Source organism: Culex quinquefasciatus, chromosome 1, assembly GCF_015732765.1.
Source record: "Culex quinquefasciatus strain JHB chromosome 1, VPISU_Cqui_1.0_pri_paternal, whole genome shotgun sequence".
Classification (NCBI taxonomy): Eukaryota; Metazoa; Arthropoda; class Insecta; order Diptera; family Culicidae; genus Culex; species Culex quinquefasciatus.
Window position 1 is genome coordinate 24,848,483 of NC_051861.1, and position 17,471 is coordinate 24,865,953.

The window sequence follows — 17,471 nt, forward strand, 5'->3', positions numbered from 1 at the left end:
GAGCCCCGCGGGACGACGACGACCGGCACCTAATCGTATCGTCCATTAGGCGCGCTGCCTGGCCACACGGCAGCTGATGTGGCGACGAGACCCCGAAAATTACGACCATCGCGGAACCGGGCCGCAAACTAGCGACAAAAGCTGCCAAATTAGCACCCATGTTTGCGGGCGCGGGTTCGTCGCTTTGACAGTCACGGAATCTCTCGCCAAGACGGGGGGTTCGTGTCCTGGAAACGTCCGCTAATCGCCCCCGAGCCTTGTTTGTCAATTTGAGGGAGAAAAGCTGGTGCTTCCTCCTGGACTAGATTAGCACCTTTTATTTTGAAACAAAGTAGGCGTTCCACATTCCAACCGACACGGACCAATTTGTTCGAGTTCAAGGTTTACGCCAAGGCTCCTTGGATGGTATGACAATTAGTGAGGTATCGTGGCGTGCAAAAAAAACAAGTGCACGATCCCCGCAGGTGGGTCAACCCAACACGGTAGCCGTAATTTACGGTGGAATTCTTCATGTTTGTGTCCTTTTCACTTCGCGTCCAACGCGGCGGCGGCTGCGGCTTCCAGCCAAGAGGCCAAAACCCGCCGCCCCGGTTGACACTAATACGGTGCTCATCATGTGATTGCGGGATTTTTGGGCTGCCTCTTGTTTGAAATTTTGCCGCTAATAAGTCGCGTTCTCGGAACCTGATCTCGAGCGGGGTTGGGCGGAGGCTGGCTGTGGCAGTGAAAATGACGATGATGATCATAATCGGATTTGTCATATTCTGGAGGCGGTAGTGCCGACTACCTGTTTACCTTATTGCCCAATTTGAATTTTGGAAAAAAGAATTAATCGAAGTTTTCCCTATTTTTTAATCATTTGTAAAATTTGATGATTTACTCGAAAACATATTTTGAAAACATTATCGAGAAATTAAAAGTGAGAGTGTGTGCGTGCAACATGGAGTTAATTTTTTTTGAAAAGCCTTGGTAAGCTTCACAGCAACTGCACAGAAACTTTAACTCCATGTTGCGATTTGACAGCTCGATAGTTTAAATAATAATGTTGAAAACGACAAAAAATACAATTTTAATCTAACTTTTTTTTGTTTTGCTATAAGAAACTTGCTAAATTATTGTAAAAACATGAGCAAAGCTTTACATCAATTTGAAAAAAAAAATCTAATTACCGATAACCCTATTTTGAGTCGACCCCGGAATGGCTCCTCGCCTGCACTATCCAAGTCTCCCACCAAGAGTCTGCGTTTCAAAATGCGTTCTTCCCCAACCAGCCAGCCAGCCAACTACTTACGGCGACTTTCGACTTCTGCGTCCCCATCGTCTTCGGCTGGCCTTCGTCGCCGCGGACAACTCAATTCGGCGGACGGAATCTCGTTCTGGAATGAAGAACCGGTTTTCCGGCCTCCACCGTCTGTTGATGCTGCTGTTGTTGTTGGCTAATGGTACTACAAGTTCACGACGACGGCGATGACGATTTTATTTTTATTTTTTGAAAGTTTTTCTTGTCGTCTGGCCCCACACCACTCGTTTGGTCGTCGTCCCGAGGTTTCGGTTCTATTCTCGACCGATCCAGAAACGGAAAGAAATGTCATCGACACAATCACTAATTTTACCGTTTTCAGCGGAGTTCTTTATTGAAATGTCAAAGAAAAAAAAAGTTAAAATTCTCAATTCTCAGCCTCGGTGCTGTTCTTGACCGTGTCGTGGATCCACTTGATGTACCGCGGGATGTCGACGTACACGTACGGAGTGCCCGGTTCGGCGTCCAGCAGTCCAATCGACAGCATGGCCACCTGGTAGAACCGGTCGTGGTACTCGACTTCCAGAGCGGACCCGGCACCGCCGACCATCTCGATGATCTGGTTGGTGTAACTTCCGGCGCAGATTTGGCCCTCGTTCAGGTCGATCTTGTGTCCGATCTGGGCCCGGCAAGCTGCCAGTTCGACGTACCGCATCCAGTACTGCTGGGGCCGCGGTTTGCTCGTCCACAATGTGTTGTACACGAACGGCAGGTTGACCTTGCCCACATCGAACTTGAGCAACGGGAGACAGATTGGTTTAATTGCTGAAAGGATGGGAAATAATTCATGTGATTTATGGTGAGCAGTTAATTATAGGGCATTATCATGGTAATATACAAAATCCAAATCCCAAGTTTAAAATTTGTGATAAAAATGTAGAATGACATTAACCTCTAATTTTTACAAATTCTGAACACTTTTCTCTCATATATGTGTTAAATGAACTTGGATTTCTTCAGAATGCATACTTTCAACGAAAAAAAAACTATCAAATGCTTAAACCCATGAACCCAAGCATAGTTATGGTTTTGTGAAGTTTGTGATATTTTTATTTTTTTGTTAAATCATCAGTTTAATTCAGGCTGTTAAAAAATGTGGTAAACTCTTAAATCAATTTAAAAAACTTCGCGCCCTTCTTGACAGAAAAGCTTGTTCCAAAGGGACCACAGTTGATCCATCGAAAAAAATGTTGTCTTGTCTTTTTTTTTGCATTAAAATGACAAAAAGTGATCAGTTAAAATTTATACTGGGCTTTAGGATCATATTGTAGACTTTTCAAAAAAAAATAGGTACACAGAAAAAATACCATTTTTGCCTTCCTCACCTTACTGAGGAAAGGCTATAAAATCACTCGAAAAACGAAATTCTTAATTTGACCTCCTAGACCCACCTTCATGTATACATATCGACACAGAATCAAATTTTGAGCAAATGTCTGTGTGTGTGGTGGGATGTTGATCAAAAAAAATTGCACTGAGTTATCTCGGCACTGGCTGACCCGATTTGGACCGTTTTGGTCTCATTTGATCCGTACTGAGGTCCCATAAGTCGCTATTGAAAATGAAAAAGTTTAGTTAAGTACTTCAAAAGTTATGCTAAAAAAACGATTTTAACAAAAGTCCGGAAGATTGTAAAAAGGGTGGTTTTTGTAAGAAACCTCGTCATGTGATACATTTTTAGAAAGGTATTCGAAAGACCTTTTCAACGAACTCAAAAGGTTGAAGATCTGAAAACCCTATCAAAAGTTATAAGCACTCAAGTGTTATTTTTGAACTTTTTGGAGGCCGTATCTCAGATATTTTGACAAAAACGTTGCCCGAATCTATCATGCGACCTGTCGTTGGATAGGTAATCAAAAGACCTTTCCAACGAGTTCAGTAGATTGAAGATTTGACAACCCTATCAAAAGTTATAAGCACTTAAGTGTTATTTATGAACATTTTGGAGGCCGGATCTCAGATATTACCTAGCATTACACTCTAAATGTGAGGAAGGCACCAACCACCTAATGGTGGATTAAGTAACGTTTTTGCCTTCCTTACGTTACTGAGGAAAGGCTATGAAATCACTCGAAAAATGAACTTCTCAATTAGACCTCAAAGACCCACCTTCATGTATACCTATCGACTCAGAATCAAATTCTGAGCAAATGTCTGTGTGTGTGGTGGGATGTTGATCAAAAAATTGTCACTCGATTATCTCTACATTGGCTGAACCGATTTTGTCCGTTTTGGCGTCATTCGATCCGTCTTGGGGTCCCATAAGTCGCTATTAAAATTATGCAGTTTAGTTAAGTACTTCAAAAGTTATGCTAAAAAAACGATTTTAACAAAAGTCCAGAAGATTGTAAAAAGGGTTGTTTTTGTAAGAAAACCCCTTATGCTATACATTTTCAGAAAGGTATTTAAAAGACCGTTCCAACACGTCTAAGACATTGAAGATCTGACAAATCTATCAAAAGTTATAAGCACTTAAGTGTTATTTACGCACTTTTTCGTGGCTGGATCTCAGATATTTCGATGAATATGCTGTCTCTCATGCGACCTATCGTAGGATAGGTATTCAAAAGACCTTTCTAACGCGTCCAAAACATTGAAGATCTAACAACCCTATCAGAAGTTATAAGCACTTAAGTGATATTTACGCACTTTTTGCATTTTGGATAGCACTCTTTAAATGTGAGGAAGGCGCCAACCGCCTAATGGTGGATTAAGTAACGTTTTTTATTTATATTTTCATGACTAAAAGGTGAATTCTTTAAACATGTATCTTTGAATTTGTTTGTATATGTTTTAGGGGACTAAAAAATACATCGTTTGAGCCATAAACGTGATGGTAAAAAAGCTGGTTTAGGAGATATGATTGTCCAATTTCCCGTCCAGGCAAAAAAAAACTCCCGGGAATTCCGGGCACAAAAAATATTTGCCGTTTCCCGAGAAATTTGTAATTTTACCGAAATACAAACGGAAATATACATTTTCCTACCTTTTTGGCACCAATGTTATAAAATCATACAAAAAATAATAATTAAAGAACTTTATTTGATTATAATATAATTTATTTCAATCTACGGTTCATATTGAACTAATCAGCTATAAATTTCTTGTCAAAATTTACGCTATTTACGCTATTACGCTAATTACGATATTATGGAATGAATATTTCCTATTATATTTTCGACAACCTATTCCAACGATTTTTTTTTTGTATATCAATTGAAAATAAGATATTCACCACTTTTGTTTACCTTGACCAAATTGGACAAAAATTTAATTAAATTTTTCAAAAAGAATTGTTCAAGAAGAATTTGTTTAAAAGTATTCTAGAAATAACTGTTTGAAATTATAAATTTTCAATATGAAAAAAAATATCGTTTAATTTCAACCAATTTTACACCATGAAAATTATTTTAATGTTATTAATTGATTAGGCCACATAACCATATAACTAAAATCATACCATAAATGGGACCATGAAAAATCATTAAAAAACAACTTCATAAGAAATTTACCCAAACAATGCAACCATATTTCAAAAACTCGCTTCAAATATTGTAAAACTTTGAGTTTGGATTCTTAAAATAATGTTTCAAGTTAAATAGAAAATAGATTTTTAGGGCAATTCCATGATTATCTATTTATTCACAAGTTGAAAATACTTGTTCTGAAATAAGCAATTTGCCATGAAAAACATTATTCCTGCATGATATTTTTTTCATTTCACCGTCAATAGTCACTGAGAAAAATTTAAAAGCAATTTCACGTTTAGAGCATAGATTTTCACTGTTCAAAAACTTTGATTAAAAAAATAATTCTCAACAAAAAATACCAATATTTTTTTTTTTTTGATTTGGTACGATTTGAAGACAGCATAAAAAATAAGAAAATTTATAATATTTTCTCAAGGTTGCATGATTTTTTAAAAGCATTCGAGCCATTAATTGATCCTCACACTCATTTTGGACATTAAAGTTACTGTTCTATACAATTTTGTTGCAAAATATTAATCAAAATAATTTTCGTTAAAATTTCGAATTTCCCGTGAAATTTGTTGAAAATCTCCCGTTTCCCGGGAATTATGTAACCCCGGGAAATTGGACGCTCTAGACTGGAGTGAACGAGGAAGGTCGATCTCTAAGAACGACTCCGTTCCCAGCGACTGCTTTTGAAGAAGAAGTCGGAAGGGAAAGAATCTGATTCTTCTCCCGAGAAGACGAATGTACCGCGATCAGTACGAGTCACCGACGAGCTTTTTAGTATCGCACCTGTTGTTTGATTTTGATACCCAAAATTTAAATAAATATAGCTACACTAGGGTGCCCCGAATATGGGACTTTTCCTCAAAACCTCGCTCCACAAGCTGAATATTGTTCCTTGAGCTAAATATGAGCAAAATCGATTAACATTTACCCATTGATACTGAAAGGTGAAGTTTGTATGCGAAAAAATCGAAAAAAATGTATGGAAAACCCAATTTCGTTACAGTTTGGCCTGCACGGTGCGCTACTTCCATCAAAATACTCCCAAAAGTGAGATTCTTATTGAAAATTTAATAATCTACAACTTTGTAGAACATACAAAAGCTGTAAAACTCGCTCCTGAAAAGTTATTAGCGATTTAAAAAAGTCATCTTCTCTTCTATATATATAAAAAATTTCGATGGTTTTGTTCGAACGCGAATCAGTTCAGTAAGGAGCGTCGGATCGAGGTGCTCTTTGTTGCGTTGGGTTCGTATAAGAGCAATTCCAGCTCAAATCAGGAATTTTTCTGATACTTTTGTACCCGACCCTCTCCGATTTCAATGAAACTTTTTAGACATGTTATCCCAGGCCTATATAAGCCATACATGGAGCCAATAGTACTAGAAAATAACATTTGAGAAGGGCGTAAGGTATTTAAATATTTTTGTATTTTGCAAATTAAAAATTACTGTATCTCGAAGCCATTGCGTCGTATCTAAAAGTGGTCAAAGACAAACTTGTAGGAAATTGGACGGGCTTTCTGAAAAAAATACACTGAAACAAAAATACACGCCACTTCTATGAGATTTTTTGATTTTTAGGTCTAAAACTTAAATTTAAAGGCGTTGTCACGATTTTTTTTCGTTCAAAATTTTTGAGGAAATAGCCTAAGATGTTACCAAAAGACTGACGAAAAATGCAGGATGGTATGTCTCTCCTAAAAAATACAAAAATCATTTACTAAAACTGTTTTTTTGAAAAGTGGTCTAAACGTCAAAATTTTAAAAACCCCATAGTGGGAATCGATTCCCCAGACAATTTTACATAAAAGTCTCTATATTGACCATTGTCCTATGTCCAATCCTTGGGAAGATACAGCGGTTTTAAAAATAAAAATGATGAAAAAATGGGTTTTTTTTTGTGGTTTTTGGCAATTTCTATATGACAGACTTGGTTTTTCAGTCTCGTAAATATTTTTACCGGAAAGCTCGTCCAATTTCCCATAAGTTTGCCTCTGACAGCAACTTCCTCTACATCTGAAATTCATAGATAAAAACTAACTTAATCCACCTAGATGTGGTTGATGCCTTCCTCACTTTATACCAACAATGGGTAATATTGGTTTGGACACATATTTCAGCTATTTTTTTAGGTCCAGAAAAATAAGTACACAGATATAACTTAAGTTGTCATCGAGACAGGGTTGCCAGATTTTCAATTATGTGGACTCGTTGGAAAGGTCTCTTGATAACCTAACCAACGATGGGTCGGATGATGGATCCGGACATCGTTTACATGCATTTAAGTAAGATCCGGCTTCAAAAAAGTACATAAATATCACTTAAGTGGTCATAACTCGAGACAGGGTTGCCAGATCTTCGATGTTGTGGACTCGTTGGAAAGGTCTCTTGATTACCTAACCAACGATGGGTTGGATGATGGATCCGGACATCGTTTACATGCATATAATTGAGATCTGGATATATGTGAAAACACATTTTTATACATAACTTTTGAACTACTTATCGAAACTTCAAACAATTCAATAGCGATGTATGGGACCCTAAACCAAGTCGAATGCAACTGATTCGATCAAAATCGGTTCAGCCAGTGCTGAGAAAACTTGGCAAGATTTTTGAACACACACACACACACACACACACACACACACACACACACACACACACACACACACACACACACACACACACACACACACACACACACACACACACACACACACACACACACACACACACACACACACACACACACACACATACACACACACACACACACACACACACACACACACACACACACACACACACACATACACACAGACATTTGTTCAGTTTTCGATTCTGAGTCGATATGTATATATAAAGGTGGGTCTTCGAGCTTTTAATAAAAAGTTCATTTTTAGAGCAGGATTATAGCCTTACCTCAGTGAGGAAGGCAAAAAAACCAAGAAACTTCAAAAGTCAGGCTCCTCGTTGAAAAGAACAGCTTAAAATCTAATCCTTATCATTTTGATCAACTTAATTTTCAAGTTTATTGCTTGGCCCATTTTATTGTTTAAATTTTGATTCCATGTTTAAACTTATTGTCCAAACAAAAAAAATAACATAATGGAAAATAATAACAGAATGCTTCGAAAAATACTTGTTGTTTTGTGTTGGTGGTATTAAACTTTATAAAAATTAAATCAAGTTAACGAAAATGGTACTCACAATCACTTAGCGCCACCTCCTGGTCCAGCTGCACAATGGCAATGTCATTCTCGAAGCTATCCTGATTGTAACCCTGGTGGGAAAACACCTGCTGAACACGCCTCCGCACTGTTGCATCGGAACACTTTGTTTCCTCGCAATCCTGGTCGGTTCCCAAATCGTACTCGCCCAGACTGACCTCGGATCTAAAACCGAAAAAATATATTCATGAACTGCTATTGCAAGCAGACTACACTGCGCGCTTATCAGGCACCTTTGCGACCTTTCGCTGATTGTCCGAATTCGACAAAACCCAGAGTTGCAAAGGATTTGAAGCTGAAACGCTCCGAATTTGAACTAATTACTTACTCGTTTGGCACCATATTGCTAGCGCAAACGGCCGTCGTCAGGACGTGGCTCGTCGTGATTAGCGTTCCATGGCAAAAGTGGACCGCATCTTCCGGGTAGTAAAACAGTGCCAGCCAGGGGGTTTCCTGTAGCCGTGACTCCGGAGGCCGAACACGATCCATGAAGACCGTATCGCCACAATTCTTGTTCAACACATCGCTCAACTCTAGCTGAGCCTTGTCGGGAAAGTGGAAATCTGGAAACAACAACGTTTACTTATTGGGCAATTTATCATGGTTTAAATGAGATTCTTACCACCAGCAAGGACCAACGAAACGATCAACAACAAAATAACACCAACTTGACCAACCGAATTGGCCATTTTACAACCGAAACAATCAAAAAACCTCCACTCAAACCTATCACCTGATCCCAACTAAAGCAGTAGCAGGTTTGGACGGGACACACGATCTCTATTCTTATCAACTCCGAGCGGTGTTTTGTTCTGACCCGAAGTCCATGTGTGTGTGCGCGGGAATTCCCTGTTGGAAGGTTGATAATAAATTCGACTTAGGGTGGTCCTAAGTCCTATTAAATATGTTTGTATTTTCCTGTATGAGTTCTCAGAATCAAATGAGCCAACACACAAGAACCCTTTGAAAACGCTCACTTGGATCAACCGACGTCGGGGTGCTCTATTGCGTTTACGCGATCATCACCTAGGTAATTTATTTATTTTCTCGCGTTCTGTAAAGTATTTATGTTATTCACTGTTTGGTACAGTTCATTGCGTTTAAAAGGTATCATTAGATTTGACAGCCTAAACTGTGAGCAACTCTCCTAAGTATAAGTAAATTTATTGGAAAATATATTTTTATGTTTCTTTTTTATTTGGACGAAACTAGGTATACAGCCATTCCACGTCAAACAGGAAGTCTCCAAATCAAAAGTGCTCCGATTTGGCTCAAATTTGGAGTGGGGGTTCTTTGGTCCAAATAATTAGACGCGTATTTTTTTTGTTTGGCGATTAGGGTGGTCCTATCCGAAATAGGGTGATCCAAAAAATTGCGCTTTACGTCGATTTTCGCAAAAACCACATTTTTCAAAAAATCATATCTCCGGAACGGCTGAACCAATTTTAGAGCGCCACAATTCGAAAGAAAGGTTAATAGTTGGGCTTTTAAGGAAAAATATGTTGAGGTCCAAAAAAACTAGCTGAATATTTGAAAAGGTCATATGAAAATTTCATTTGCCGATTTCAAGGTCTCGGGACCAAAGAGCCTATGTCTGAAAATATTATTCCCTGATTCCTTGTAATATTTTACATAACATATCAAAAAATTGCGAATATCCATTAACACGTTTCGGAGAAATGATTTTTTGAACATAAAAACTGGGTTTTTCGACGCGCCGCGCGCAAAAATGGAAAAATGACGAAAACGGGTAAAAATCAACTTTTTTCACTAAAACTGCGATAACTTGAAAATTTCAGCGATGACCTATACATGTTAGGGTACCAAAAGTTGCGTCTTTCAATTATGAAAATTTTGGTACCCAGATAACCTTTCTTTTGAATTGTGGCGCTCTAAAATTGGTTCAGCAGTTCTGGAGATATGATTTTTTGAAAAATGTGGTTTTTGCGAAAATCGACGAAAAATTCCATTTTTAGGACCACCCTATTTCAGATAGGATCACCCTAATCGCCAAACAAAAAAATATGGGTCTAATTATTTGGGCCAAAGAACCCCCACTCCAAATTTGAGGCAAATCGGAGCACTTTTGATTTGGAGACTTCCTTTTTGACGTGGAATGGCTGTATATTTGTATTTTTTCTATTACCAAAGATATACATTTAAAAAAAAAAATTGTTGGGTACGAATAAACAACTTTAACTTTGTATATATTTTTACTACTTTTTATATAAAAGTGACGTAAAATATTGGTAGTAAAAATTTATAAAAAAGCCAATTTATCAGATATAATTGGAAATCTAATCAAATAAAAGATAAAAAAAATGTCGTTAAAATTATTCTAGATAGCAACAATTTTTTTCGAAAAAAATAATTTAAGGGCAATTTGAGATTTGAAAACGCTTTTTTAGTTAATTTGAAATCATTTTTAAATATTTCTGAAAAAAGGAAAAACAACACCCCCTGGAATTAAACTGTAAAGCGGTATACGCACTTCGGAAGGAACCGGTCAAGAAAAAAATCAAATGGGCAGCAGCGGCAGCGCAAGCAAGTCAGAGAGGGTGAAGAAAAGCCCCAAGAAATCGCTCTCTCTCCTTTGTTCTGCTGTTCGTAAAGCTGTTTCTTGACCCCTTTCCTTCCGATCAGCATACTAGCCTTAATCTGTGTTGCGGCCAGGGTTACCAGGTAAAAATTTGAAAAATCTTACCAATTATCGATTAAAAATCTGGAAAAATCTGGCAGATGAAAATCTAACAATTCTGAATGGTGGAGAGGAGAAAGGATATGAATAGATTTATAAGTTTGTAAAATTTAGATGGTTTAACTGATCTCATGACCTCAAAATCGTTTAATTTACTTTTTTTAAATAAAACATATTTTTTTATTTTAAATTAAATTCGTCCATTTTAATAAAAAAGTTGTCGCACAGAGAAGATTGAATCTTTATTCTGTCCGACACTTGATGAATCTGGCATTCCCAGATTAATCTGGCAACCTGGCATCACTGGTTGCAGCCATCTAAGAACTTTTATTATATTGTTTTGATAAGTGATAATTTGGTATTTTATTGCACTTGTCAGATGAATATGATTTTATACAGCTAAAATTTGAAATGCTTCATGCTTCAGATCTGGCCAACATGTTTTAGATGATCAAAAATGCCCTTTTTGAGCTATGGCACAAGTTGTTCAACTTTCATTTGGGAGTGTTACCAATTTAAAAACTAACTTAATCCACCTATGTGGTTGGAGCCTTCTTCACTTATTACCAACAATGGCTGATATGATGGAATTGTACAAAAAATTCATCTATTTTTTAGATCTGGAATAAAAAGTACATAAATATCACTTGAGTGGCCATATCTCGAGACAGGGTTGCCAAATCATCAATGTTTTGAACTCATTGGAAAGGTTTTTTGATAACCTAACCAACGATGGGTCGGATGGTGGATCCGGAAATAGTTTACATACATTTAAGTGAGATCCGGATATATGTGAAAACACATTTTTATACATAACTTTTGAACTACTTATCGAAACTTCAATCTGTTTAAAACTCGATCCATGGGACCCTAAACCAAGTCGAATGCAAAAGGTTCGGGTCAAATCGGTTCAGCCAGTGCCGAGAAACATGAGCTAGTTTGTTGGTCGCATACATACATACACACACACACACACACACACACACACACACACAGACATTTGTTCAGTTTTCGATTCTGAGCCGATATGTACACATGAAGGTGGGTCTACGACGTTTTTATACAAAGTTCATTTTTAGAGCAGGATTATAGCCTTACCTCAGTGAGGAAGGCAAAATCAAACTCATTAGTCATTATAACTTATTAACTATAAATAAAATTTGCACTGCCCTAAGAGTTTTTGACAAAAAAAAAACATACATTCGATGTCTCCCCGATGTTTTGTTGTTGTGTTGAGGTTCAAGGTTCAAAAAGGGACTTAAAACTGTTTAAAACCAACTATTAACTGCATTTTTATTTGTGTTGTTACACACTCAACCAGGCGAATCGAAACCGATCATTTCCTCTCAGGTTCACAATTCCCCACTAATTGACGCAATCGTCGCAAATTCTTCTCTCCCGGCTCGTCGGATGATGCCAAAACCAGTTCGCGCCACCTTCTGGTTCACAGCTTCCCCGCCCGTTTCTGCTCCTCCCGGTTCACCGTCGACCGCAACCAGTCGCTCAGCTGCAGAACATTCGTAAACACGTACGGAACGTCCCGGGCGGCATTCTTCACGCCGACCGAGGTCATTCCCACCAGCTGGAACCGTTTTCCGGTACGGTCGAGCATCTGCAGTGGCGCTCCGGTACTTCCCCGGAGACTGACCTCCTTGGGGAGGGTGGAATCCTTGGGTAAATCTAGCGCAGCGCAGAACTCCGACTCGTGCAGGGTTATTGAGATATGCGGGGACAGCTTCTCGGTGCAGACGGCTGTGGGAGCGAGCTGCATCCGGTACTGTCGGGGAACTACCGAGATGCCGGTTTTGACGCTGCCACACCAGGCGGAAAGGAACAGTGGGGCGTCCTCGGAGAGAGGCAGGTTCGGTGAGGGAAGGCAAATCGGTTGGACGTACTCGGTAGTTAGGTCAGCCGGTTGTTGGAATTTTACCAGAACCAAATCGTGCGACATACGGGGACGGTTGTGCTCCGGATGTTTCACGACGTAAAGGACAGGAATATCCTGCGGGGGTGGAGCACATATTTCTTCACCGTCAAATTCCTGACAGTCCTTTTCGTCGGACGTATGATAATCGCCAAGACGCACGAACATTCTAAAAATAATTTGGTTGTACTTTAGGGACTTCCCGAACTAATCTACAACCTACTTACAAAGACTTTCCAAGATAGTCGGCCGCGAAAACAGTGGTCACCGCGTAATACCGATGAATGAGAGTCCCATGAAAGTGAAACTCTGGCGCTACATCCGGTGATTTTTGGTACCCAAGCCGGGCCAGCCACGGAAATTCGCGAAGTCGAGCCAACGTCGGGCGACGAATCGTTTCATTGTAGAAGCTAGAACCGCAACTTTCCGCGTCAAAAATATCGTCTCCGAGGACTCCGACAAACCCCGCAAAGAGAACCATCCAAAGCACGTTCATTTTGCTTCATGTATAGCCAATTACTAAATGTCTGCCCATAAAAAGTGGACTCAACAGAGATTTGATAAGAGTTAAAAAATCAACTCAGCCGGCTTCGGCTTGTACGCAATACGTGTGTCTTGCACGTTGCAGCCTAGCCGGCGCTCGGATCGCAGCAAACCACGTGTTGATGGGAAGTTTGAGGAGAGCACGCGCGCGCGAAAACTCCTTCAATGCAAGAGTACATAAGCTGAACTGAGAAAGATCGAGAGAGTTTGGTCTAGTTGGCGTGGCGACGCCGTTGATGGTGGGAGACCTGGGGGTGGCTACGGAGTTGCAGTGAGCGAGCAAAGTGGGGAGCTACAGAAAAGTGGGTGTATCCGAATGGATTGTACGAAACAAAAAATGGCGACGATCATTCCTAACGGGAGGGAGTGCTTTGGATGGGGGCGAGTACGGGCGATTCGAAAAAAATGTTACTATCAAATGGCAATGAATATATATTAGGGTGTTTCAGCCAAACAAAAATGTTCTCAGAATCAGGCAAACCTAGGTTCCCCTAGTAGAGGATACCCATAGGGACTCTCATGCCAAATATCAGCCCATTTGGTTGAGAATTGGCCTGTCCCCAGCGGTTCAAAGTTTACATGTAAATTACTATGGGATTTTTGTGTTTTTCGTTCAATCGTTCCTACAGGTCTGGAGACAACATGGATTCACTCGGAATAAAGACAGGTGTGTAGGGGACGGTCCAATGAACAAATTCCAGATGGAATTAGGGTTGTCCATTCTGTCCCCAAGGTGCGCATTGGATCGACGTCCGGTGTCTCCAGAATCAACGATTCACCCTTCAAATGTACGCATTGTCCTTAGTATGCTATGACGGCTAGCTGAAAATTACGACGCCCCATATCGGACGGTGAACACGTGGCAGAACATTCACTCAAGTTTTTGCTCAGAAACATACTTTAAAGCAAAAAAAAATATTTTTTGATGTTCCTGTAACAATTTGAACTATTCCAAATAACGTAACATGATGATTTTCTAATAATAATGCAATCGATGCTTCTCCACGTGTTCACCGTCTGACATGGGGCGTCTTAATTTTCAGCTAGCCGTCATAGCATACTAAGGACAATGCGAACATTTGAAGGGTGAATCGTAGATTCTGGAGACACCGGACGTCGATCCAATGCGCACCTTGGGGACAGAATGGACAACCCTAAATCCTTCTGGAACTTGTTCATTGGACCATCCCCTACACACCTGTCTTTATTCCGAGTGAATCCATGTTGTCCCCAGACCTGTAGGAACGATTGAACGAAAAACACAAAAATCCCATAGTAATTTACATGTAAACTTTGAACCGCTGGGGACAGGCCAATTCTCAACCAAATGGGCTGATATTTGGCATGAGAGTCCCTATGGGTATCCTCTACTAGAAGAACCTTGGTTTGCCGGATTCTGAGAACATTTTTGTTTGGCTGAAACACCCTAATATATATGTTAAGTGAAGTATAGTTTTTTTTGTATATACAAAAAAGATTGATTTTTTGCATAACCTCAAAAGGGTCGGCTCAATAGAGCTTTATGACGTTTCGCGTACGCCATTTGATTTTGCTGGTCGGTCAAAATTTAACCTCACTTTTTTCGTGTATGTACACGCAATACAGTCCAGATTCGATTATAGGAAGGCTTCGGAATAATTTCACTTCGGATAATCGAATCACAAAAAAAAATATCGTTGTCTAATTTTTGATTGTTGAGCATAGCTTGCGCAAGTTGGCACTGCTCGTAGATTCTTGCAGGAGCTTTGCAGTCGTTCTTCACCATAGAAAGGATGATCTCCGCGTGCTCCTTGATCTTGTCCGCTTCGGCAAAGTCGAGACCGCGGACTATGGCCGCCAATGTGAGGTTGAGCAACATCCTTGCAACAAGTGTGTAGTCGATTTTGGGAGTTGGATAGCCCGGGTGTATTGGTCGCAGTACACAGAAAAAAATATGTGAATTTACACAGCACGTAATTGCTGTTTCTTATGTAAACTCACTCAATGTAATGTTGAAATATGATGTAATGAGCAAAAAATAGGGGAGCTGGGGGTAAGACGGCCAGGCGGGTTAAGACGGCCACCCCACTGTTTTACTAAGTATACTAATGAATATTACTAAAATGTTAAGCAATACTGTTCCTCATGCTAAATAATGCATATGGAGTCACCTTTGCCAAACCTATTGTTTGAAATAGTATAAAAATAGCTCAATATAAACAAATATTTTTTCTACTTGAAACTGGATGTAATTTTGATGATTTACAACTTAAGCATTTTAATTAGGTAACTTTATGTAATACTTTCTTTAAATATTTTTTCATGTTAAATTAAAGTTTTCCCAAGATTATGTCCCTCGAAAAAGTTTAAAAAATGCGTTGAGGTATTTGCAAAAAATATTTTATAAAATTAGTAATTTGCGGGCAAGACGGCCACCTCCACGGGGGGTAAGACGGCCACCCGTTATTTGTAAATTTGGTTTGATAAAGGTTGCATTTTTGAAGGATTTTAGACTGTTAAGGCATATTTAAGACATATTTGACATACTTTCGATAAAACTATCAATTTTTTATCAAAATGCTGTTAACTGCCGGTTCGTCAATATTCCTTACTTTGATATAGCAAAATTCATTGAATAGTATGAAATCCATTCAAACTTTTAATAAAAGTCGCTAATTCAATATTGTTTACATAATTTTGATTTACTAATTCTAATTGAAATACACAAACCAGTTAATTTGCATTAAATTGGGTATATTTTCGTGTAAAAAATCATAGTTTTTCATGAAATGTGATCGCAATAACATGAAATTCACATAGCCAAAATATAAAATTTGTTGAATAACATTTTTCTTCACATTTGCAAACTTGTTTTTTTCAACCAAAATAGTCATGATTTTCAGAGAAGTCTGTTCAACCAATCATGTAGGTATTTGGGTGGATTTAGCAAAGTTATCAAGTTAGTTTGTAGCACTGACCGTCTTACCCCACATGGGTGGCCGTCTTACCCCGCGTGTTTCATATATATACGATTTCAATTATTTTTTTAAAATTGCTGAAAAGTATTGAAAATTGGTTTTTAGACCAACTAATTTATGTCATTTCTGTAATGGACTATTAGTAGAACAATATGTACCTGATTTGAGATCAAAATAATCTGTAGTGTTAATTTTATAAGACTTCTCCCTTAGGGTGGCCGTCTTACCCCCATCTCCCCTAATGGAAATTACTCCGATGTAAACCTAAATCTATTCCAGTCCAGCGTTATTCCACTTGGCCGTCGACGAGAAAGCGTCCCCTACCTGTGAAACAACTTTTTAGAATCAGAATTTCCTTTTGCTGCCCGCTTCAATAATTTTAAAATAGAACATAGGCCACACCTAGAGGGTGACGATTCTCGAGATTTTCAATTTCCCGGGAATCGAGAGTTAAACTTGGCAATTTCCCGGGAATTCCCGGGACCCGGGAGTTTTTTTACTACGCCAACAGTGTCAAACATTTAAAATGAAAAGTAATAAATTTGTTTCTTTTAAATGAATTCAGTTACTGTCAATTCATACTAATTCTCAATCAAATCAAACCATCCACATAAACGACCCCCGAGCACTCAAACCTCTTTCTTCTCTATGAAACGTTAATTTAAGCAGCCTCATTGTTTTGAGGAACTATATAAAACTTTAGATTTTTTTTTCTGAATCTGCAAAAACAAAATAGTTTTTTGAGTTTTTTAAGACGCAAAATTGTAGTTTAAAATATTAACGAATCTTAATTCGCACTGAGTGATTTTTCAAAAGGTTCACAAACTTGTTATTAGATTTTTGTAAAAAATAACTAATGTAGCTTATTTATAACTTCCCATTATCGGGAATTTTGCAATATGACGACACAAAACAACAAATTAAATAGTTTTTTTGTGATTTGCAAGTTCAACATTAAATATTCATTGAAGAAATATTTACAGTTATCAGAAAAACCCAAATGTTCACAAAAAACTAAATTGGATTTCTATGCTCAAGAGAAGATAAGGAAATTGAACTTAACTTGAAAGAGCTTTTCCCTTTTACAAATAATTAGAGAAAAATATATTTGAAAATAAAACATTTGATTTCATATCTGGGGTGTAACAGCTAAATAATTTTTAAGGAAAATTTTGGGGTCCACCTTTTTTTGGCTTCTCTAAATTATAGTTATTGGAATTTTTGATGAGTTAAAATTTACAATTTTTGAATAAGAAGATTAGAGAAACATTGGTTTATTCGAATTTGAACATCGACATTCAATGTTCTGAACAATTTTGAATTTTTCAAATGTTT

The 17,471-nt window shown here is 38.4% G+C and overlaps 2 protein-coding genes across 2 annotated transcripts; both read right to left on the bottom strand.

Moving 5' to 3' along the window:
* Positions 1-1,607: 1,607 nt before the first annotated feature.
* Positions 1,608-8,793, bottom strand: LOC6031629 (CLIP domain-containing serine protease 14D). The gene is made up of 4 exons (XM_001842326.2): positions 8,637-8,793; positions 8,343-8,577; positions 7,995-8,179; positions 1,608-2,065 (listed from the first exon to the last, which is right to left on the bottom strand). The coding sequence occupies exons 1-4, from the start codon at positions 8,701-8,703 to the stop codon at positions 1,668-1,670; spliced, it is 885 nt and encodes a 294-aa protein (XP_001842378.2). The 5' UTR covers positions 8,704-8,793; the 3' UTR covers positions 1,608-1,667.
* Positions 8,794-11,990: 3,197 nt separating this feature from the next.
* LOC6031630 (phenoloxidase-activating factor 3) lies at positions 11,991-13,170 on the bottom strand. The gene is made up of 2 exons (XM_001842327.2): positions 12,864-13,170; positions 11,991-12,805 (listed from the first exon to the last, which is right to left on the bottom strand). Exons 1-2 carry the CDS (start codon positions 13,130-13,132, stop codon positions 12,157-12,159), a joined length of 918 nt encoding a protein of 305 aa, XP_001842379.2. The 5' UTR covers positions 13,133-13,170; the 3' UTR covers positions 11,991-12,156.
* Between the last annotated feature and the right edge of the window lie 4,301 nt (positions 13,171-17,471).

Coding starts and splice junctions, on each gene's coding strand:
- LOC6031629 (XM_001842326.2), bottom strand. CDS start 8,703: ATGGCCAATTCGGTTGGTCAAGTTGGTGTTATTTTGTTGTTGATCGTT. Junction 8,180..8,342: donor AGCAATATGGTGCCAAACGA/GTAAGTAATTAG, acceptor TTTCGGTTTTAG/ATCCGAGGTCAGTCTGGGCG. Junction 2,066..7,994: donor GGAGGTGGCGCTAAGTGATT/GTGAGTACCATT, acceptor CCATCCTTTCAG/CAATTAAACCAATCTGTCTC.
- LOC6031630 (XM_001842327.2), bottom strand. CDS start 13,132: ATGAACGTGCTTTGGATGGTTCTCTTTGCGGGGTTTGTCGGAGTCCTC. Junction 12,806..12,863: donor GACTATCTTGGAAAGTCTTT/GTAAGTAGGTTG, acceptor AATTATTTTTAG/AATGTTCGTGCGTCTTGGCG.